Raw genomic sequence first — 24,140 nt, 5'->3', positions numbered from 1 at the left:
CGATTAACAACGGGGACAAGCAAAATGAATGTCCTCATATAATATGAAAATCGCTACAAAATACAATAGGTGGATGTGATACCCAAAAACATATAATTAAAACAATCCACGCACGGGTCGTGCTACCCCCTCGGATCGCGGCCAAACGGTCAAACAACGCCACTCAGCGCCACTCGGTCCACTGAGATCCCAAACTAAATTAAAATAATAACAAACGACTCAGGTCTGACAAAAACGTCCGCGACCGTGAACAGATTCTCCGTGGCAGGCAGGGAGCATGGCGGAAGGCTGGACAGAGACTGCATGGTCAACTTGCCATGACTGCCCCACGGCCCAATCAAATAGGGGCGATCCGGAGTGCACGCCGCTTCTCAGGGTAAGGACAAGAATACAGCTTAAATTTAGATGGTGGCAGCCAAATAATCCATACTAATGAAAAGGTTTAACTTATAACCCGTGGCCACCAGGCGGACAGCACAATCAAGTCGAGTACACTACCGGTAACGAAGCAGCAGTTGCGACCGCCTCCGAGGAAGGTAGCTGGCGAACGACCCTGCGACAGCACCGAGCGCTGAGCACGGCACAGACCGCGTGGCGGCGCCATCATCGCTAAGCAATCGCGAGAGAGGGGGAAGAGACGTCACAGCAGACGGATTGAAAAAGGTGGCAAGGGAAGGGGAAAGGGGAAGCCAGGAATGAGCGCGCGCGGGGCGGTCGAAGAACTGAAGTAACGATCAGTCCACGTGAAATTAATAAATTCACCATTTACAAAAAAAACTGAGAAATTCCAATTTCTTCAATTTAAAAAAAGAGTAGTATACACAACCTAAAAACATTAACTTTTAGTCTATTATTGATTAATAACAACAAATTTACCAATTTACTCGCTCTCCTCAAGAATCCCAATTTCTTCCATTTCATCTTCAGTAGAGTTCGAATCTTCACTGCTACTGTCGACACTTCCAAGTGTAATAAATATTTTGTCAATTTCAATGTCAAAACGAACATCCCGACTGTAATACTCCTGCTCTACTTTTGCAACATGATTACAAAATGGAATCCAGTCTTCTTTTCCCATGCTATTAAATTGTTCTTCGCAAAGTCTTTTCACATCATCTATTTTGAAGGACACATTTTGTGATGCAACAATACCCTTAACTTTACCTCAAATACCTTCAATGGGATTCAAGTCGTGATGGTAGGGTGGAAGTCGGAGCGGTGTGTGACCAAAACTTTCAAGAATCTGATTGACGGAATACACTATGTATTGCGTCTTATTTATCTTAATAAGTTCATACAATGTTGTCTTCAGTAAATTAAATTGTGTTTTCTCGTAGCCATTTTTTCATGTCAGTTTTTGTTGACGAAGATGTTGGCGGTTTGTTTACACAGACATTGTGATAGAGTACATTATCCAATACCACGACGCTGTTTGTTGGAAAGTTTGGTACGAGTTTTTCCCTAATCCTCTTCTCCTAATTGGTCTGGGTCATTTGATGGTGGTAGTCACCAGTAGCTTGATGTGATTTCCACATAACGAGGGCATTTGGCACGAATCAATCTTTACTGCCAGCATGTATCATAATAAGGCGTTAACCTTTCGCACTGGCCGAAGGGCACCATTTAATGTTTCATCTGCCCAGCTTTTTTGTGGCACGTGCGAGGATAACACATACGATTCATCTACATAGATTATATTCCTGTTTTCATTTCTGAAACACATGCGCTGTATATAGTTAATTCTTTAATGCCTGATATCATGCTTTTCGATAAGAATGAGGCGATGAGATTTAGTTTTACGCCACTGATAGCCTAACTTTTTCAGAATTTTACGAAGGGTGCTATAGCAACCTTGAAATCCTATCTCCATCTTCAATTTCTCCCTAAGTTTTGACACTGTTGGCGCACATTTTTCTATGATATACAAGTTATAAATTATCCTTCAAACTACTCCATCGTCAAACCCATGCAGTTCGTATTTTGAAGACTTTTTTCTCTTTTTGTAAGGCATCTGAAACGATCCTTCACCAACTTCGTTAATGTGTTGACCTTCTTTCTTAATACATTGTACAGTAGCATAAGAAAACTCCCGTTGTTTGCACCGTTCGCAGTAGCACTTGTTCAAGAGGAATAGATAACAACATCACACCTTTCCGAGCTTCATTTTTCATCAAATTTAACACATTAAACACTACCTCTCGCGCCTGCGAATGAAGTTTTTCTGTTTAACCTTAGATAACGTAGGCGGCGTTTTTATATTCGACACGTGGGGAAAAAAACGTCGCGAGAGAACACGTTACAATTAATAACTAGTATTTTATAAATCCGAAAAAGGAACCACTACTGCAAACTTGTTGAGAGCGTATGTTTAATACGTATTCAGTTTTCTATTCTCTGCTTAGCTATAGAGATGAAACACATCACGGTAGGGTAAAACAGTCTCCTGCCTGAGGTAAGCCCTGGAGTTAAAAGAAAAATCTATTTATTTGAATTAAGTAGGCATACATATGTGGATCAGTGTAAGTTCCGAGTTGCAGACGACGGGTGCATGAAGCTCCTTACCTCCTTGCGACCGCGGCGACAGACTGCTCCTCCCAGCATGCCCTCAAGGCAGGCTCACAACTCACATCCGGCCAACGGACGTTACACATTTAAATAAAGTGTGCCACCGGGACAAGAAATGAGCACACATAAACCCTTAATTAAATTAGCCTACAGTCTGCAAACAATAACATTACATAACTGATTGGTTTAAACTAATTTAATATTTACACATAGTCTGCCTCGGGAATGTTCGTCCTCGCTCAGCATCGTTCGTGCCATGGAATATTATTTATGTTACAATTGAAAGAAAAGCCTGTCTTGAAGTAATTACTCCGCCATCTAGAACATAAAACACTGTAGGGAAGAAATAAGCTAGGATGGCATCGATAAGGGAGCGTAGCACTGATGTCACACCGGTGGGCGCTCTCTCTGTCGGGGGCGGTACTTTTCCGTATGGCACAATTCCGCCTCTCTTCTTCGAAAAAGACGGAAAAGTTCCATACTGGAAAAGTACCATACTTGAAATTGGCGGAATTGTGCCATATTTTTTTACACACTCCATGGAATGACTACAACGCCTCTTTTCTCAGAATAGTGTGTAGAATTCGTCTGTAGACAACACTGTCAACTCCAACAGTTTCTTAGGTTAACTCAAATGATGCCAGATAGCAGCACGTGTCCTTTTTAAAGTATGGCACTTTTCCAGTATGGTACTTTTCCGTCTGTTTCGAAGAGGCGAGGCGGAATTGTGCCATACGGAAAACTACCATATTTTACTACCAGATTCAATAACATTCGGGCCAGCGATAGATTGGCTATGATTTTTCATTATTTTTTTAAGGTTTTAAAAAATATATACAAATACTTACTAGGAATAATCTATAATACAACATCCCTACAGAATTCATACTAAAATTTAAATTTAATATATATATTGCATAAACTAAGAGAAAATGAATGAAATATCTACACCAGAATTTTTTATTTTTATTATACCTCTTCGGATATTATCTTATGACAATGAAAAATTCACTGAGGTGCAATACATGTAAATAAATATTCATTTGTATCAGATATATTTATTTTATATTATTGTACTGAAAATTTGTGTAAAACATCATGTTAGCTTTTATACTATATGTATCCATGGACTAGAAATTCTGTGATTACTCATAACCGGTATGTTTCAATATTTAAAATTTGAGTAACTTCTATGATTGACTAACGTTTTGAAAAAATTTGCTGGGAATATTGAATTAGCATGTTAATAAAAAGACTGACAGCAAAACACGTATTTTTTGACTTGGTCTGCAAAATCACTTAATATTTCAATATTATGTCAGATTTTTCTCGTAGAAATATATGTCAAGATTCTAAAAATGTGCATGTCATCCCTGAAGATGTATTTTACCATAATTTATAATATTTGAGAAATAATGCAACTGTATGTCCAGCAAGCTTCAGTTATGCTTTGTAGCATCCTCTTGCAATTGCACTGGTGAACGATACTATTAAAATTATTATCGTTGTTATTAGGTTGGTTGACTTTTTGTTCACATAAATTAAAACTCATAAGAATAGCTCACTTTTAAGATATAAGATTTGGCATACTAAATGTTTTCATATACATAATAATAACATTAATTTTCCTCTTTTTAATGGTTCTTTCAAAAGGGTAGATTGATTCAAGATGTAGCTTGGGACATACTACATTCCTGAATATATAGTTTGTCATAAGAAATCACAATAACAGACGATAAGGATAAAAATGCAATCACAAAGAAAACAACCATTAATCAGGGAATGTCAAAACACAGCTAAAACTTTGGAAGGAGTTAGTCAAAAATTTGTTACATCACGGACACAGTGAGTCAACAAGACGAGACAGAAGCAGCAAGGACAGTAAATTAAGACAAAAAAAAGATTTTGGTCAACACCATTACAAACAAATAACCCAACGATGATACTAAAAGGTAACATTGAAAAAACAACGACAACACAAAGACGCTAAGGTGAATCCAATGATGTAACACAACAGTATTCCTAACACAACAATAAATAGCACAGACAAATAAAGGGTTTCTAAAAACAACAGTTGCGACGTTTCGGGCGAGAGATTTTAGATTGTTCCCATCCTCAGGACAGATAGTTTTTTGTCACATACACTGTAATAGTGTATTCCCAAAACTTCACCTTCAATTAATTGTCATATTATTTAAAAGTTTGCGTTTGTCATTGGCAGTTTGATTTTTTTTTTAAATTACATTAGATATGAATAAATATTAATATTGAATTCTCTTAACAGGCCATTTCTTGTTTTGTTTTATGGATTGTTTTTGTTTACACTTCTATTAAAAATAGATACAGGTATTAATGCAGAGAAGGATACTCATAAGAGGAATCGGTGTATTTTCATGTTTTCCGTAACAGTACATCTCAAGGACAGAGATTTGTCACATTTGTTCTGAACAATTTGTTTCTCAATTTGTATTGTATTACACAAATAAACACCACAGGCATTATAAAAACACGTAAATGATCCTAAGATAATCTAAAATTCCATTATACGTATAGCACTACCTTTGTAGAAGATTTTCCGGAGGTAGGGGGTGGCTTGTTGCCCCCTCCTTCACAAATAATGGTTACTTCCATGGTGCACGATACGCACAAGAGATGTAAAGTAAAATTTTTGTGTAATTTTTTTACAACTAGTAGTTACATCGAAAATATTACACATTAAAATTACTTTGAAAACATCAAAAATAATACGTACTACGAAAAGTGTTCATTCAATCAGCTCATTACAGTATTTCGAAATCTACCCCATTCTGCATATTCTGCAACACAATTCCCAATAACTGCATTCATGCAGTTAAAAGCTAAATACACGACAAATTTATCATTATCTTCAATTGCAAACATGAATGGTTCTCAAGTATACATTTAAAAAACTGTAATAACGGTTGACAGGTTGGGCACGCTGTCAATATTTTTTTATACATTGATTATTAAGAAAACTTTTTTCCAACACACAATTACGTAGGAGGTACGCTGGTCGTGTGGTCAGAACACTTGCCTCCCACCAAGAAGACCGGGTTCCAAATCCCAGCGGGGTCGAACCCGCATTTCCACCAGTGGGAAAACGTTGCGGCCTTTGACGGGGTCTGTGGGATTTCTCGGGGTACTCCCGTTTACCCTACAAAACAATCCCGTCGATGCTTCATACCCCATACAATCCACCTCATGCACCGATATGTCTGTCCCTCAGGCGGGAAGCCGGCTCCTGTGAATATGTGCCGAAAATTAGGATTTTTGGCACAATCCTTAATTTTGAATTTAATTTTTTTTTTCGGTACTCATTTTTAGCGGCTCATATTTAAACACTCCCATTTAACCTTTTTCAGACCAGTCATCCCAATCTTTCCCTCTACTGGATCTGATTTTTGCCGATGCAATGCATGTCGTGCAGTGTACTCGTCTAACCCCGCTTCTAACGCTCATTTACTGGCTGATATTCTCCTCCTCCTCTCCGTGTCAAAGAGTGCTTTCCCCAGCAGACTATCAGATCAGGCAGTTCCTGAGAACCCTCCTTACGTGAGCGAGTTTCGGACACGAACACGAGTTGTCTTGCCCAAGCCCTCAGCACGTCCCCAGGCTCGGTAGAGCCTCTTTTCCGACTGAGGTTGCGAGTTTTCACCCCCCCCCCCCCCCTTACATAAAAGGCTTCACAGGGAACATTGGCCAGAGCAATGACCTGGGCCAATAACCCCGACGACTCAAGGCTAAGACACAGCCTTCCTAACGTATGGCCGCGCTACACCACTGACCCCTAGCGACTTCTGTTATAAGCTATGTCTGCGAGTCCTTTTGCCAGTCGCCAGAAATCGGTACCTGTCCCTCGATTAGCCCCATGTTGTAGCAGACAACTTGAGTGAGTCGATATTTACTCGTTTCGGACACCTCTCAGTAGGTTGTGCGGACATCGGCCAGTGCTACCAACTTCGAAATATCGAAGTCAGAGTTTTGTTTATTTACCACTCGGAAAACTACGGACTGAATCATATCATCGGCGAGACGCCCCGCAAGACTCCTGTCCGGCCGTAACTAAAGATGTAGTCAGCTCGGCAAGGGATGCTGTCCCTACAAGTCTTTTTAATTAGTTCTTATTCCATCTACACTCATCGTAGAAGTAGTTATGCTTCAGTAGTTATATTTAACATATATATATTTTTTTTAATTATGGAAACGTCCGTGACTTTGCGTTCTTCGGATCCTGGCGAGCTACGCTTCGAACACTAGAAGCCACCTCCCTGTCTGACAGGGTCCAAGGGTCCAATAGCCAGATCCGGACATAGCAGTTCCTCCTTCGAGTCCTCCAGCAATCAGGACGACTAGGGCGCCCTGAAGACATAAGATATCTGTTTCTACCAGCGAGCACCAAACCTCCGGTGCTAAAGTTTTTTTTTTTTTTTTTAACTTCCCTAACAACTTTTGCATCACGACGTAGACAACATCAAAGACCATAAATATTTATTTTGGGACTTTATAGCACTTATTGATCACTTTGGGATTGTTTTTTCTAATGTTTTATTTGTTTATTTTTGTTTACCGATGCTAAATGAAACCTAATATTTCGTTTAGGGCCGGCCCATAATTTCAGATATTTTACAAGCCATATTTTTAGTTATTTAATTTTAATGAGCTTTAATGTAAATTTAATAATTCAACGATTTAATAATTTAATATAATTATAATATATTTTAATCAGTCAGAGGTTATAAATTTCATGTTATAAGCATTACCAGTAAAATAAACATATATATATACTTATATCTAGACAAAATCACACCTTGTTTCTTTTTTTCCTTTTTGAAACTAAAAGAATCACCGTTACAGCAGAGTACGATAAAAGGTTAGCATTGATATGTAATTTAAACTTATTTTCCAACACTGCACAAACGTAACAAATGCCGGCCTTTTCCACATAGACCCTGCCTCAGGCGAGGAAACTGTATGCATATTTACATTTCTTAAACCAGTACGTAAAAATAATATTCTGGTATTTTTCACGGTACATGGCTGAAAACAGCCCCAACACGACCAAAACAGAACCACACCAGATTTCAGACCAAGAAAACTGACTGTGAATCCCGACAACCCATCATTTACATAAAGAAGGTTAAATAAAGTAGTAATATATATTTTGTTTAGTAAAATGATCCGCTGAGTTTCACTTTATCGTACTTTTTATGTAACTTAGTTTATTAACTAAAAACAAAACTTAATTGAACTGATACCTCAAGGATGACAATAGGTCGCGTCATTTTAAATATAATTTAAATCGTGCAATATTTAATTTATTATTTATGGGTTGTCAGGGACTTATGATTTTTGGTTACGTGACTAAGATCAATACAATGGATTGCATTTCAAATAGTGACCTGGATTTAACATTTGAAATAAAATCGCAAGCATTTGATTGCTGCTTAATTCTATAGCTTCTTAAGATAACAGCCATAATTTACCCATGTCTTTCGAGTTTTCGATCTATGTGATAAGCATTTCATTACTTAAGGCCATACAACGATTCATAGTAGCATTTTTATATTGAAATTCACACATTTATTTGAAAGTAATTGTTATCGTTTAACAGTTAATCAAATTTAAAGCAATAACAATAAAATTTAATTCCATGTGGGCCTTCGTGAATCTTCAACAGCAGCTCAGTCTAAGCTTGCAAGCTACGAAGAAACTATCCAAGGAGAAGTAAACGAATATCTGGCAGCACCCTTAATCCCAAAGAATGAAAATCCTTTCAGTTTCTGTTCAGAGAAGGGGCGCACTTGTTTCCTAAACATAGCTGTGGTAGCAAGAAAGTACTTGCCTATACCTGCCACACAAGTGTGCAGTGAGAGACTTATCTCAACAGCTGGCAACATTGTGACGTGTAGAAGAGAGAGTCTACTCCCCGAAAATGTAGAGCAGTTTGTGTTTCTCCACAAAAATTTTAATGAGCTAATATGTAGTTATGTGACAAGACTTTTTTTTAATACGAACTAATTATAGAATTGGAGAACCTTAAAATTTTAAATACTGTCATTTTTTTAATACTACATACATTGTATCCGTAAATATGTACCTGTTATCATATTGTAATGTGATGTGATATAATATGTTTTATGGGATTTCAATTCTCATTCCAATTATTCGAACTCAATATTCGTATTCGAGAATAATTTGGTATTCGTATTCGAATTCGATTCGAACTAAAAAATTGATATTCGCACAGGCTTATAAATAACCTCACTTATATGTACACACTCACACGAAAAAGTTTATAAGCACAATTGAATCACTAATATTCACAATAAATAAATGTTTTTAATTATACAAACTAGTATTCAATATTAATCACTGAAAGAATAAGATTTGAAAGCACATTTATAAGTTTTAGGTATTTGTATGCAGCTTTTTTTTTTTTTTTCTTTTTTCATTCTGTGAAAATTTTGTTGCATTGTGCATGTGGATCATAAAAATTCTCTCGCATCATGTTTCCATAATGTGCCTAAAGAAGTATAACTTCAATACACACAAAATAAATTAGAGACAGACAAATTTATTTGTACTACTTTTTAATAATTTTATTTTGTGCCAAATACTTATACATTTGAAAGATCAAAAGCATAATTCTGTCATAGTACTTGAGAATTAGCACAGCAACTTGTTTTCAAGCCTTTTTGAAAAGATGCTGAATTACAGGCAATATGTTAAGTGGGGTTTGAAAGTATTGTAGGCCAAGGTTCTGCAGCAAGTGTCCATACAAGGTATAAAATAAATTTCATGTTAAACCTATTCTAGTGACCATTTCATTAGCCTAAGAAATTTTTGTTAATGTCTTTGGATTTTATAAACATAAATAATAAATTATCATTACAACTTTGTCTAATGAAAGCGTCAACTGCAATGACAAAGCTATTATTTCACCAATGATAAACAGTCACACGTAAATAATGATGTGATTGACAATTTTTGTGTATGGTAATGTGATTCCAGTTATACTTGGTATAAAATGCATCTTTAAAAATAAATTAAAATTATTATTTTTCATATGACAAGCAATATCTTAAAATACTTCTAAAGTTTGTATGAAAATGGACAGAAATAAAAAGGGGACTGACTGAAGTGCATTCAGTAATTAATTTCAGTTATTTGCTATTTTGAAATGTGCAAGGGATGTGCAGGCATATAATTTGATCAGTCCTCCTATGTGCTTACTGCAAGCCGCAGCAAGCATGTTGTGCCTGCGAGATGAAGGATTGTCGGCGTGTGCAGACTCGCCTGCTCGTCACGCACGGCATCACGTACCTGCCGGAGGTGGACGACATCATAGTGCTGAAGGACGGGCAGATATCGGAGCGAGGCACCTACAAGCAGCTGGTGAACAAGAAGGGAGCGTTCGCTGAGTTCCTGGAGCTGCACTTGCAGGAGATAGTGGAGAACGACGCCACCTCGGAGGCAGGTCGGTGTGTGGCCGTCACTGCCACCATTCTTACTTTCATTACATAACTTTTCAAACCATTTGCCATTTTTAAGTGATTAATTTAGTTGATTAGCAGATCATGTTGATGACAAAAAGAAAAGTAAAATATTTTACTTTATGACTTTTGTAATAGTACACTTAATTTAATGCTAACTTCATTTAGGCTTAAGTGTGAAATTAATTTTTGTTATTTTTCCAGTAATAAAGGGTATTTCCAGCATAAGGGATGGTCAGCTTTGAATATTAAATTTTTTTTTATTTAATTTTAAATTTTAATTTTGATGTACGAGCATTGAAATCTTGTTCAAGTAAAGCTTGAACTAACTACATATGACAAAAAAAATACTCATTATCTTCTGTTTTTTCTTAGAATGTAATAAATAGTCCATGTTTAAAACAATCGGTGCAATTTTTTCTGTTTCTGTTTTGCAAGGCTGCAGTGAAACTAACTAGTGTGAAGAACCTGGCCTTCCACCCGCCCAACCTTTTTGATTTATATATAATAGTTAACTTTTATGTAGCCAGGATGCATTCTATTCAGACGAGCCGGGTGAAGTAAGTTGGCCTCTGTCAAAGGTATGTCAAGTGTCCATCCTCCCATATTTGTCTACAGAGGGATAGGTGCAAATGTGGATCCCTGCACTCTTATATTGTTTTAAATTGTCAACGTATTTAGGGTCATTATGCTTTCCCCTACGCACCAACAAGGATCTGCAGCATCATGTGTGAGTGATTTAAGGAGCATGTGATAGTGACATCATGGTGTTTGAATATATATATGTATAAAACAGATGGCAATCTGTTGTTACAATTTAAATAATCCACAATAAATAAGCTAGTAAGAACTTATGAGCATCTTCTACAATGCAACTGGAAGGACAAATATGAGCTAATACCTTATGTTTATGGTTTTTCTTTCGTCATTAAATTTAATATAATTTTAAATACTAAATATCACGGACTATTTAGGTACCATTGTGATCGCTGATTTATTTCTGATCTTTTATGTCTGATAACCATTTTCATTCATTTTATATTTAACAAGTTTTCTTTGTTCTAGTTAACCTCCCTTATTTTAATAATTATGTAATTGTGGAGATGGTGCCTTTTTGCTCTCATGTGAATGTATTGCCGGAAGTTCCATTGGTGGCCCACTTTCGTTCTAGAATGTTATGGGTAAAGAACACTGTTCCATGTTGCTGTCGGGTACAAATCCCTCCGCGGGACTATTTCTTCATCCGCACGTAACTTTAATCTTTGTGGCTTATCATATTGTTTAATCGTCATAGGTGAGCAGTCCAAAGTTGTTTAATATATCTAGATGTGTTTTACAACCAGTATGAGGAACTGTGTAATATTTAATTGTGATTGTGGGTGGAGCCAATGGTGTCCGCCATGTTGGATTAAAAGAGTGCTGTTCATGGAAAGGGCAGGAAGGAACTAGGTAGAGAGGCAGTTGTATTGTGTGAGGCGAGAGGAATGGCCGAGCGCCGCCGTGCTGGCCAGTGACCTGGGGCCTGTGAGCATGTGACAATAAATGAATAGAAACACCAGTAGTTCGGCTTAAGTTATTCGTCCGGCGGCTCAACTTCGGCCGGACCACAAAACCCGATGAGTCGGCGGTAAAGCCGGTACCATCACATTTCTGGCGCCCAACGTGGGGCTGGACGAAGTTAGTAGTCAGCACTAGATGCAGCAGCCGGACGAGGCTTTCCATCCAGGACGCCGTGGGCAACGAGGCAATGAAACGTGACTCGAAGGACGTATCATATAAGGAGCGAGCGCCGCAGCTGATAAGGACACAGTAGCTGATAAAGCCGCCATAGCTGATAAGGACACGCACGCCGCAGCTGATAAGGACACCGCAGCTGATAAGGACACCGCAGCTGATAAGGACACCGCAGCTGATAAAACCGTCGCAGCTGATAAAACCGTCGCAGCTGATAAAACCGTCGCAGCTGATAAGGACCGCCGTGGCAGAGGAGGGAGAAGATGATTCAACAACTTCCACAGGTTTTTCCAGCATCAGCAAAAGCATAAAGACCTTCCCATATTGAGTAACCTAAGGCAACTATTAATTGTATAATGTAATGGTATTTTTTTTTATTCTCTTCTTGTATTGTTTATTTATGTTCATGCAGAGACCCGTTTTCTGTATGTTAAGTGGCACGTTGCTCTGTAGGCCGGCAGTGAAAGGAAATAATTTTTCCTTTTTAATTTCTTCAGTATCATAAATTGTTTAAATTTTTATTGTTTTTTTTTTTTTGTTGGTTTTGCGATGTAATGCCCAGATATTTAAATTATAACTATACCTGGTGTATGGGCTGTAAAGTAGGGATTAAGCTGTATCAGAGCAATAGTACAGTTTTTTTTTGTTTTATATATATATATATATATATATATATATATATATTGCTTCCCTCGTCTTGGTACAGTGACCACTTGTTTTAACTGTTATTAATTTATTTGATACGGCATTAAAATGTCGGCGGAGGAGTATGTGTCCGAGGAGGGGAGTTCCCTTGGGCGTAGACTAAGTAATGAAAGTGAACCAGAAACCCCAGTGAAAGTAATGATGAGTGGGGGAATATTTTGTGATGATACACCGACGGGTGTGAGTACGATGTCAGGCGTTTCAGCAGGCATAGACTACAGTCTAATCGCGCAGTTGATTAACACGAGCATGCAGGAGGTGAATGCGAACTTACAAGCCATAGTGAGGAGAGAAATTAAGGAAGGTATGCAGAAACAGTTAGAAGAATTTCAGGCGGAGAGTAAATCAGAAAGGGAGAGGGACAGGGAGATGATGAGAGAGCAGATAGAACAGTTACGAGAAAGTTTAGCGGAAGTCGGGAGAGAAGTAGGAGAGGAGAGGGGGAAGAGAGAGAGTGAGGTAAATAAAGTAAGGAGTGAGTTTTTTGCAGAAGCAGATAAGATAAATGCTAGAGTGGAGGTGAATGTAGGGATTGCAGGGAAAATAGCTGCAGAGCAAACATTGCTACGTGATGACCTTGAAATCGTGCAGAGCAGTGTTGGTAGAGCAGGGGACATAATGGAGGGAGTAAAGGGAGAGGTTGCTAGAGTAATCAGCAGGGTGAATAGGCAGGAGGACAGTATGAGAGAGATAAATAAGGAAATAGAGTTGGAAAATAATAAAGTAGAGAGCAAGTTTGAAGAAGTAGGAGAGATGTTGGCAGAAATGAAAGGGGATATTGACGGTGTAGGCCAAAGAGTGAGTCAGCAGGATAGGGAAGTTGCTGCTCTCCGCAAGGAAGTACAGGGCGGAGGAGATCGTGAATCTCACGCCGGCGCACAAACTATACGGTTAGGCATGATGTACCGGGAGCACGACATCCCTAAGTTCAGGGGTAGCACAGGCGACCATCCTAAACGACATATCATGCGTTTGCGGGAGTTTTTCCAGACTTATTCCTGTGCCGAAGCAGAAAAGCTAGTAGTTGCACGCCGTTCTATTGGTGGTAACTGTGTAGATTGGTGGATTATTCACGAGGGAAGAGTTAACAGCTATGATGATTTTGAGCGGCAGTTTTTAAGTGAGTATTGGGGAAAACAAGTACAAAGGACTGACAGGGCAAAATTGTACCAAGGTACATGTGAGGTAGGAGGCTTAGAGAGTCACTTAGGAAAGGTGGTAGAGCGTGCACGATACTACGATGTACCATTGGAAGAGGAGGACATTGTAACACTAATCTATGAACAGGCGCCTAAGATTGTGCAGGGAATGCTGGTAGGCAAGTCAATAAGTACAATAGAAGAGTTACGTTGTGTTCTGAAGGAATATGACAGAATAGGGGACGTAACACACGCTTTCACAGAACCTGGTAGCAGCAACGGTAATGAGAGGGGCTATGAGCATGCTCGACAGTCACGTCAAAACAATGAGTCACAACAATACACGGGACCACCGTCACAGCAGCAGTATGGAGCACATAATGCGAGTGATACACATCAGTATCGGGGGCAGGCGTTTAGGCGTGGTTTTACTCAGGGAAATAGATACCACAGGGGTCATCAACAGTCAAGCCGCGGCTATCATAATCATGGTAATGGGGGGTGGAGTGCGTCCCATCAGAATGTAAGGAATGCAGACTTTGGGGGGTCTGAGCACATGACGGAGACTGCGCCACCGGAACATGTAGTACTGCCTGATCAGCAGGCACAGCAGACACAGGGAAACGTGAGCGGTCGTACGTAGACAATGGTCAGCGCAGTACGACCGAGAACCCAATCCGCATGACCGCAACCATATTTGAAGATGAGAGAGAGATCTTATTATCGGAACATGAGCCTGTCGTGGATTTTTGTGTCGTACCAGAGTTAGTTTGTCGGCTGGGTGATAAGGAGGTGGAAGTATTATTCGATTCTGGTTCAGAGATTACAGGGGTGTCTGAAAAGATTTAAAAACACGTGGTTTCAATTTTCCAACATTGCCAGTTCCGCAGCTTACTATTATCGGCGCTACGAAGGGTAAAAGCAAGAAGGTTAACTCGCAGGTTTTTCTTGAATTGAATTTCAATAATGTTGATTATGAGGCCGTTTGTCTGGTGATTCCAAGTTTAGCAAGGGATATAATTGTCGGCATAGATTTTATGCAGACGCATAATGTTATCGTGGATTTTGTTGGCAAGGGTATTCATCTTGGAGAAAATCGTGTCAGTATGGTAGTGAAATCTTCACGAGAACAGAGAGCGGTAGAGTCGCTGCGGTTGGATATCATGGGTGAAACGGATCTGTATGAGGCAGGCTACGAGCTAGCAGGGTTGATAAGCGGTACCGAGTATTCTGTGAATAGGTTGGCAGTAGCGAGTTGGGAAGAGAAGGTGAGTGAGGTGATTGACAGCTGTGAGACGGCAAAGGAAGCTGAGAGGGGAGCGCTTAAGAGTCTCATCCACGAGTTTCGTGATGTTTTTTCCGACGAGCCGGGCTTAACCACGAGTTACGTCGCGCGCATCCCTGTTTCTGACCGATCGCCATTTAAGTCAATGTCGTATCCCATTCCGTGGACTTGCAAAGAAGAAGTTGATAGGCAAATACTAGCGATGGAGGATAAACAGATAATAGAGAGGAGCAGTAGTTCATGGATAAACCCACTTGTGTGTGTGAGGAAGAGAGATGGGTCTGTGAGGGTTTGTCTCGACGCACGAGGCATAAACTTACGTATTTTACCAGACAGGGAGTCACCAACTGAACCGGACCTTTTATTCTCAGCTTTTCAAGGAGCTCAATGCATAAGCACGACAGATTTTTGCAAGGGATTTTGGCAAGTACCACTGCACCCAGATGATAGGCAATTCACAGCATTTTTGTATAGGGGGCGGACATATCAGTTTCGAGTTTTACCGTTTGGTTTGTCCAATAGTGTCGGCGAGTTTTGTAGGGCAGTTGAAGCGTCATTAGGCCCGGAAGTTAGTTCAATCGTCCATACTTACGTCGATGATTTGTTACTAGTTAGTGAGAGTTTTGAGCAGCATTTAGAGTCGTTGTATAAGTTATTTAGCAGATTACGTCAGGTTCATCTAACCTTGAAATTGAGCAAGTCATGTTTTTTAAGACGTCAGGTCAAGTTCCTTGGTTTTGTTCTGAGTGCACAGGGCGTTATGCCAGACGACGATAAAGTAGAAATTATAAAAAGATTTCCTGTTCCGCGCAACACTAGAGAACTTAGAAGTTTCCTGGGATTCTGTAATTTTTATCGGCGTTTTGCAGATAAGTTTTCTACAACTGTTTCACCATTGTTAGAGTTGTTAAAAAAGGATAAAGTTTGGTTATGGGACGACAGATGTCAGGCGAGTTTTGAAGCGGCTAAAAATTTGTTTTTAAACGAGTGCGTAGCCTACCATCCTGATTTCGGTAGCATTTTCTATTTAAGTACTGATGCATCTAGCTATGGGCTTGGGGTTAAATTATTCCAAATTGATGACTTGGGAGAAGAGAAGCTTTTAGCATTTATGAGTAGGTCGTTAACGGGAGCAGAACGGTCTTATACCGTAACAGAACGGGAGTGTTTAGCTGCAGTATGGGGCCTAAGCAAGTTCAGGGATATTTTGTTAGGTCACAGAGTCGTCATTTTATCGGATCATCACAGTTTATCCTTTTTGTTCTCGTGTAAACTCATGGGAAGTCGTCTAACTAGATGGTGTCTAGCGCTGCAGGAATTTGAATTAGAAATTAGATACATAGCAGGCAGGGACAATCGCGACGCTGATCTATTGAGCCGTACGGTCATCGAGAACGGCACTCTCATTTCGGAAGAGAAGCCTAGGTCTGGCCCGGTAATCGCAAAAATTAGTGTGGAACAAGATGCACATCTAGTTAAGAATTTTGGTAGTATTGCAAAAGAGCAGCGTGCAGATACTGTTTGGAGCAGTATTATTTGTGTGTTAGAAAATGTTGATAGGGACTTAGCCGATCCTGTGGTAACTAAAGTGGTTAGTTGGTATTGTTTGTGTAATGAAGTTTTATTTAGGAAGGTTAATTTAGAATCCATAAGTTGGCGTGTGTGTGTGCCTAAGATTTGGGTAAGAGCAATCATTGAGCATGTGCACAAGACCACAGGACATTTTGGGGAGAAGAAGACTTTCTGGTTGCTACAGAATAGCTATTATTGGAGTAATATGGCTCGTTCAGTGAGGCAGGTGGTGAGCTGCTGCGATGTTTGTCAGAAGTCTAAATTTCCAAATAGGAGCTGGGAAGGCCCGTGGAATGTCATTCTTCCCGCCGGCCCGCTTGACCTGTTGTCTGTGGATTTGTATGGCCCATTGCCAAGGTCACGAGGAGGTGTTAAGTATTTGTTTGTTGTTCTGGATGTCTACACAAAACATGTCATCTGCTATCCACTCAAGAAAGCAACAGGGCAAGCATGCCTTGACCGTCTGTTAGATGACCATTTCCCGTCATTTGGCAGACCTAAACGAATAATTAGTGATCATGGTACGCAGTTTACTGCTGACGTGTAGAGATGGGAATTGCTTTGGTTAGGTGTAGATTTAGTATATTCATCTATACGCCATCCCCAGGGAAATCCGGTGGAGAGATGCATGCGGGAAATAGGCCGCCTTCTTCGTACTTATTGTCATGAGAGACACAGTAGCTGGGCCGATGCAGTCCCACTTTTAAATAACTTTCTCAATTTGCATATTCACGCCACTACAGGTTTTGCTCCATCGGAGCTTATCAGCGACAGTGTTATGCGTGACAGCCTTGTTGCCAGTTTGGTTTTCCCACCCGAGGTCAACGTAACCAGAGAGGATAAGTTAAGGGCCGTTTCTGAGAAACTGCGACTGGAAGGAGAGAGACGGGGTAGATATCAGAGGAGCGTGTACCAAAACTTTCACGTTGGGGATAGAGTCCTGTTACGAGTGGCAGAGAGGAGCCAATTTCAAGCGAAGGAAACAAAGAAATTGATGCTTCTATATGACGGACCTTTCGTTATTTTAAGACAGGCAGGGCCTAACTCATGGGAGTTGGGGTATTTAATGCCGGCAGGCGGCATCAAAGGTGTATATAACTCGTACCTTCTGAAGCCTTATAAATCGAGGGAAAGAGTGATAGCTGGTACCCATGGCAACTGTATTTAGTGTTTCATGTTCGATTATGGTGTTTTGTTTTATATATATCATTTATGTGCATTTGGAATAAGTTGAAGTATCAAAGAGTAAGGGGAAAACTCTGCTTAATATGAGTTATGAAAGTTTTGTTGTCTGTTCTTTTTGTCATATTTACATTTTCTATGCATAATATTATTATTATTATTATTGTTAGAACCCGTCTAGCAGTTTTCCCTGGCTCCTAGTTGGTAGCACTACGCGGTGCTGTACCAAGACGTTTCTTTATTGTTTTTTTTCTTTTGTTAGTTTGCATCCTTGTACTATGTAATGTGACAATGGTCACCAGTATAAGGTATAATTGCTGTAACATGTACATAAATTGTTCCATTTCCCCTTTTTACTGTATTATTAGTGTGTTAAAGTTTTGCACAATGATCTCACTTGGGTCCTTGTAATAATGAAGAGAAATGGAGGATGCAATAGATGGTTGTAAGATGTGTTTTCATTGTTTAGGAAAGAATGGAAGAAATTCCATGAATAAGTGTTTTAGTGATAACTATGTTAATTAATATGTGGAGCAGGCAACTAGCCATGCAGGATACAGGTACCATTGGGGCCCTATGGTAAAATTTATTTGATGGGCATACTGTTGTTTTGAATAGCTTAAGATAATGTGTGCACACTTCATATATTTTGTGTTTAAAACTTTTACTATGTATAGAACAGTGAGGCTTAGCAAGTTTGTCTCCCTAGTGATGTAATCTAGTGAAGTATTGTGTTGGGTGTTCTATGTGTTACTGCTGGAGTGTAGAGAGCGTGCCGCTGGACTAATGCAGTTTCTTTTCAGTGAGCTTTCACTGACTTAAAAACAAAGGGTACTACCAACTATACTTCATGCGGCAGGCAGTTTTGGAAAATTAGAACGTCTGTAAACAGCTCCATCCCAAATATTACCCCGGTAAGGAGCGAATGGCACATTTGTTTGCCTGTGTAGTATGAATTATTTTCAAACCATTTAATATATTTTTTTTTTACTTAGTTGTCTCAATCTCAAAGCCTCCTAATGAAGGTCCTAAGCAAACATGCCACCAAATAGAATGCAAGTATGTATATTTTATTTTTGTGATAGCTAACTTTTGGGCACTTAAATTTGCCATCTTTGATATTTTATTAAAGAATATAAACTTGCGAGCTTTACTCTTAAAATTTATATTGGGGGGTTGTGAAGAACCTGGCCTTCCACCCGCCCAACCTTTTTGATTTATATATAATAGTTAACTTTTATGTAGCCAGGATGCATTCTATTCAGACGAGCCGGGTGAAGTAAGTTGGCCTCTGTCAAAGGTATGTCAAGTGTCCATCCTCCCATATTTGTCTACAGAGGGATAGGTGCAAATGTGGATCCCTGCACTCTTACATTGTTTTAAATTGTCAACGTATTTAGGGTCATTATGCTTTCCCCTACGCACCAACAAGGATCTGCAGCATCATGTGTGAGTGATTTAAGGAGCATGTGATAGTGACATCATGGTGTTTGAATATATATATGTATAAAACAGATGGCGATCTGTTGTTACAATTTAAATAATCCACAATAAATAAGCTAGTAAGAACTTATGAGCATCTTCTACAATGCAACTGGAAGGACAAAAATGAGCTAATACCTTATGTTTATGGTTTTTCTTTCTCTGTTTGGACTATTAATTAAAACCAAATGCTGTAATAATATTATTCTAAAATATGAATTTTCCCCTGGGTTACGGTAAAGGCCAATTTTATTATAATTTAACTACTTAGCAGACTGCTCACGGTAACCATAATTTGAATATTTGTAATCTTTATTTTTTTTTGTGTTTGATATTGTATTCCCTTAATTTGTGAACAAGAAACATAATTTTATATGCTTCAATGTCTGTCACTTAATAGTTTAATAATTATAGAAAAGGATGTTAACCTGGTGTAACATGTGTTTGGTCCTTTGAGGTAACCGTCAGTAACATGGAAAATGGTGCTGGTACAGTTAAATTTCAAATTCCTATTGTCATTAAATTTAATATAATTTTAAATACTAAATATCACGGACTATTTAGGTACCATTGTGATCGCTGATTTATTTCTGATCTTTTATGTCTGATAACCATTTTCATTCATTTTATATTTAACAAGTTTTCTTTGTTCTAGTTAACCTCCCTTATTTTAATAATTATGTAATTGTGGAGATGGTGCCTTTTTGCTCTCATGTGAATGTATTGCCGGAAGTTCCATTGGCGGCCCACTTTCGTTCTAGAATGTTATGGGTAAAGAACACTGTTCCATGTTGCTGTCGGGTACAAATCCCTTCATCCGCACGTAACTTTAATCTTTGTGGCTTATCATAATGTTTAATCGTCATAGGTGAGCAGTCCAAAGTTGTTTAATATATCTAGATGCAGGGCTCGATTTTAGCACCTGTCCGCCTGCCCGGGACAGGCAAAATCTCGTCCGGGCAGGCAAAATAAAAAAGGCAACTGTCCGGTGGACAGGTGCAACTTGTGACGCCGAGGTTATTCGCACGCACTAATGCAGCAGAGGTGATTAATAACATTTATGCGACCGCGACCGCAAATAAAACGTCTTTGACAATATCTATAAATAAACAATAATGGCTGAAAGTGAGTTTGATCCAGCACCAGCAATAAATCTCTGGTATCATAATGTTCAGAGAAAACGTCGACCCTTTCAGCCTCCTTATCGAAGATGTTCAAGACAGAATCAGCCAAGTAATTTGTGCAGTGACTCGTCTGAAAATGATGATTAAATAAGGATGTTAAGTGTGTGATAAAAATAGGTGCAAAATATAGCAAAAATCCTTTTTTGTCACTTTTTCAGCGACTTTGAAAATTTTTTTATTTGGGTAAAACAGCGGACAGGCAAATTGGATGGCGGACAGGCAAATTTTCGATTACACCTGTCCGTTGGGCAGGTTAAAATATTCCTTAAAATCTAGCCCTGTCTAGATGTGTTTTACAACCAGTATGAGGAACTGTGTAATATTTAATTGTGATTGTGGGTGGAGCCAATGGTGTCCGCCATGTTGGATTAAAAAAGTGCTGTTCATGAAAAGGGCAGGAAGGAACTAGGCGAGAGGAATGGCCGAGCGCCGCCGTGCTGGCCAGTGACCTGGGGCCTGTGAGCATGTTATAATAAATGAATAGAAACACCAGTAGTTCGGCTTAAGTTATTCGTCCGGCGGCTCATCTTCGGCCGGACCACAAAACCCGATGAGTCGGCGGTAAAGCCGGTACCATCACACTAGATTACTTGTTATGTTTTTAAAATTCCTTATATAGTTCATGTTTATGATCATGCTTATTGGTCCCATTAATAAATGTAAACTTGGTATTTATACTGTACATATCACCTCAACAAACTCATGAGGTATAATACGTGTACAGCAGCTTCTCTTAACTTCATAAACAATTTAATATTTTAAATTTTTTGGACTTAGTAATCAAAATCAATTAAAAATAATAAATGATTTGTTTTGGTTTTTGAAATTTTGATTATTTGTACTGGCCAAGGTTTTTTTTATCTTTGAAACCAAAATGAAAGTTTTGTTTGAAGTTAACAAAAGCTGTTCAAATCTTTGAATTCCACAGAATCTTCAGTATTCAAAAAATTCGGGAATCAAGGAAATGGATTCAGAATTTGAGGAAAAAGGTTCTGAGAACAATATTGGAGTTAAAATAGTAAATTCTAAAATTCAAAAGCAGCAAACTCTTAAGTTTATTAGGCATATTTATCTTTGTACTTATTCTAATACAGTTTTACAAAATATTCTACTTATTTATATATATATATATATAAAGTAAATTAAATGCTTATCATGTACTCATCTGGAAAACTTAGTTCATGGAATGAATATAGATGTATAGGTTGCCATATTTAGGGACCCAAAAAAATATGGTGAATTGCGTAATTTGTGGAAAAGACCAAAATCCTGTTGTTTATAAAGTTTTTCTCGAAATTTCTCAAAATAAAAAAAAACTTTGGCACGGAACACAGCTGTTGATGCAATTTGACAGATACCATTTCTGAAAACATCAGGCAGAAGGTCACAGATTTTTGACACAGGAAACAAAATTCAAATACGTACAAAGTATTTTGATATATCTTGAACATAGTTTTTTTTTTACTACAGCGCCCACCAATTTTATTTATGAATACCACAAATGTGATAAGTTGCGCTTTGTCCTATGTTTGTACATCTTGTATCTTCATAACTTTGGTTGTTTAGAGAAGGTGGGAAAAAGATGGCGTTGTTTGCAGGATAAGTTTCAACACATTTTATGTTTAGACCTAGTTTTACATATATTTCTTCCATTACTTAACATGACATAAAATTTCATTTTTCAAATGGAGGAAAACAGGTTTTTCCCGGTAAACATCCAAACAAAGTGAAAAAATAATATGTTACTATGTAGGGAGAACTGGGTTCTTAAGAGATAGCCAAATTAAGTTTTATTACAGTTTTATTAATTACCAATATTTACGTTACTAATTAATAATTGAACTTTAATGTCCGATCACCAATCACTAGCACATGAAAATGTTTATTTGCAAGTCACTCAATGTCTGTAAGTTCCACAGTTTGCACTCCTCACTGGAGCTAGGCTCAACAGTGGTTCACCCCTTAACTTGTGCCTGTCCACACACAGTCTCGCGCTACTCAGCTCCGTCGCTCCGCATCGCGCCACTCTCGAGGGGTTCTCTCACCCTCTTCGCTGATGTCACACTTTCCTTCACTCGCGGAACTCTTCGCACTCTCGGAACTCACTCGGAACTGTCGCAGGATTCACGCGGAGGCCGGTGTCGCTGCTAAAGTACCTGTGGTGCCCTTCTCGAACAGACGAGAGCGGCTGTGATTAGTCGCGTCATCCCGGGCAGACCCGACGCCCAAAAAGTCCAGAAAAGCGGTGTTTATTAATGCCACTCCGCGCGGCGGCCCACAGAATCCCCAAGGCCGCTCCGCGATAGATAACAGAGCCAAAGAAGGATGATGCGGAGGAAGGTGGGAGGGGTGATAGGTCAAGCCACGCAAATCCGCGCATGACATCAGTGGCTCTGTGAGACGCCCGGGCCAGATGTCCGCTGGAGGGCTTGCTGAGGTATGTGTCACGCGTCGCAGCCCTGCTTCCCAGTTCGTAACAATACAATACTAACCTCTCTTCTCATTTGTTTGCACTAACATTTTAGAAATCTTATATGTTATACTAAGAAATAATTGTTAATGATATGTGAAAACGTGTTACAATATGTTAAATGTATGTTTAGCCCCTACACTTGTTAATTTTCGGCTGATATTACTGAAGAAACGAGAGAGACTGCCATAACCTAAAAATCCACGAGTACCCTTTTCACTTTTCGTAGTAGTACTGCATTCTTTCAGATCACATTATTTCTTCGCAACATGTGCCAACCGTACATATAAAAATTTAACATGCTTTTTTTTTTCAATAATGTTCTTTAATTTTAATATGTCATAAATAAATACATTACCATCACTGTAAATATACATCTCGGTTGTTACGGTAACTATAGTGCAAATGTGGTAGCTATCGTGCTTCTGTAGTATTATGGTATCTACAAAGAATCTTTAGTTCTTTTTATGGTAATTATCGTAAGATAACAATTGGGTTTGTACTGTAGTTATGGTACATCATCCATATTTCTTCGTAAGCTATTGTTCATTTGTCTTATTACTTGGCTGGAGATTTAAGGTGATTTTTACTACTTCTATATACAATCGTTACTGTTTTTATGACGGTTTCTGTCCAAGAAATGGTTATTTCTGCAAAATCTTTATGGTTAAACGATCATATATTATAATTTATAATGACGGGACCACATATTTTGTACGATCAATGCGGACAAAACGATAATTCGAACATCGGTACAAGCGGACTTTTTTAACCTTAGTTGTATGGCAATTTTGCCGGGACCGTAGAAAGTATACGATAAACACGGACAATCGATACATGCGAGTTCGATAGATAGAGGTTTGACTGTATACTACAAAATCTAGAAATGTATACATTATGTAGGGTCTGCCCTGTTTATACCAAAAGATGGATTTGGTGTACGCTTCATTTAGATTCTACCTTATGTTTTAATGATTCAATAGTAAGTTGTTTTAATTTTTTGGCTTAATTTAAGAAAATTGTGGAGATGATCTTAGTTTCTGAAACCCAAAACTCTTTTAATTTTGTAAAAACAATCAGATATTCCGAAGAGAAGCTGTGTTTCATTGGGGAAAACCTTAAAAAAGTAGTTTATCATTTTATCAAAATGTGAAGTTAGTTATGAATACATATTAATGTGATATTGTAAATTAGGTACAGGTTAGCGACATTTAAAATACTGTAAAATCAAAAGAAATTACCAATTTAAAATTTATCTTAATCTCCGCAACAGACAAGTGCTACGAAGAAGTATTTGATAGTTGTTAA

The 24,140-nt window shown here is 38.6% G+C and overlaps 1 protein-coding gene across 1 annotated transcript in view; it reads left to right on the top strand.

Moving 5' to 3' along the window:
* Positions 1-24,140, top strand: part of LOC134531251 (multidrug resistance-associated protein 1-like) — a 592,793-nt gene that overhangs the window by 397,957 nt on the left and 170,696 nt on the right. Inside the window, exon 17 of the mRNA XM_063366941.1 lies at positions 9,877-10,063. Within this exon, the coding sequence (XP_063223011.1) occupies positions 9,877-10,063 (187 nt within the window). The remainder of the gene's footprint in view (positions 1-9,876; positions 10,064-24,140) is intronic.

This window comes from Bacillus rossius, chromosome 3 (genome assembly GCF_032445375.1).
Source record: "Bacillus rossius redtenbacheri isolate Brsri chromosome 3, Brsri_v3, whole genome shotgun sequence".
Classification (NCBI taxonomy): Eukaryota; Metazoa; Arthropoda; class Insecta; order Phasmatodea; family Bacillidae; genus Bacillus; species Bacillus rossius.
Note: the sequence above shows the minus strand (reverse complement) of the source record. Positions and strands in the feature narration are given on the sequence as shown.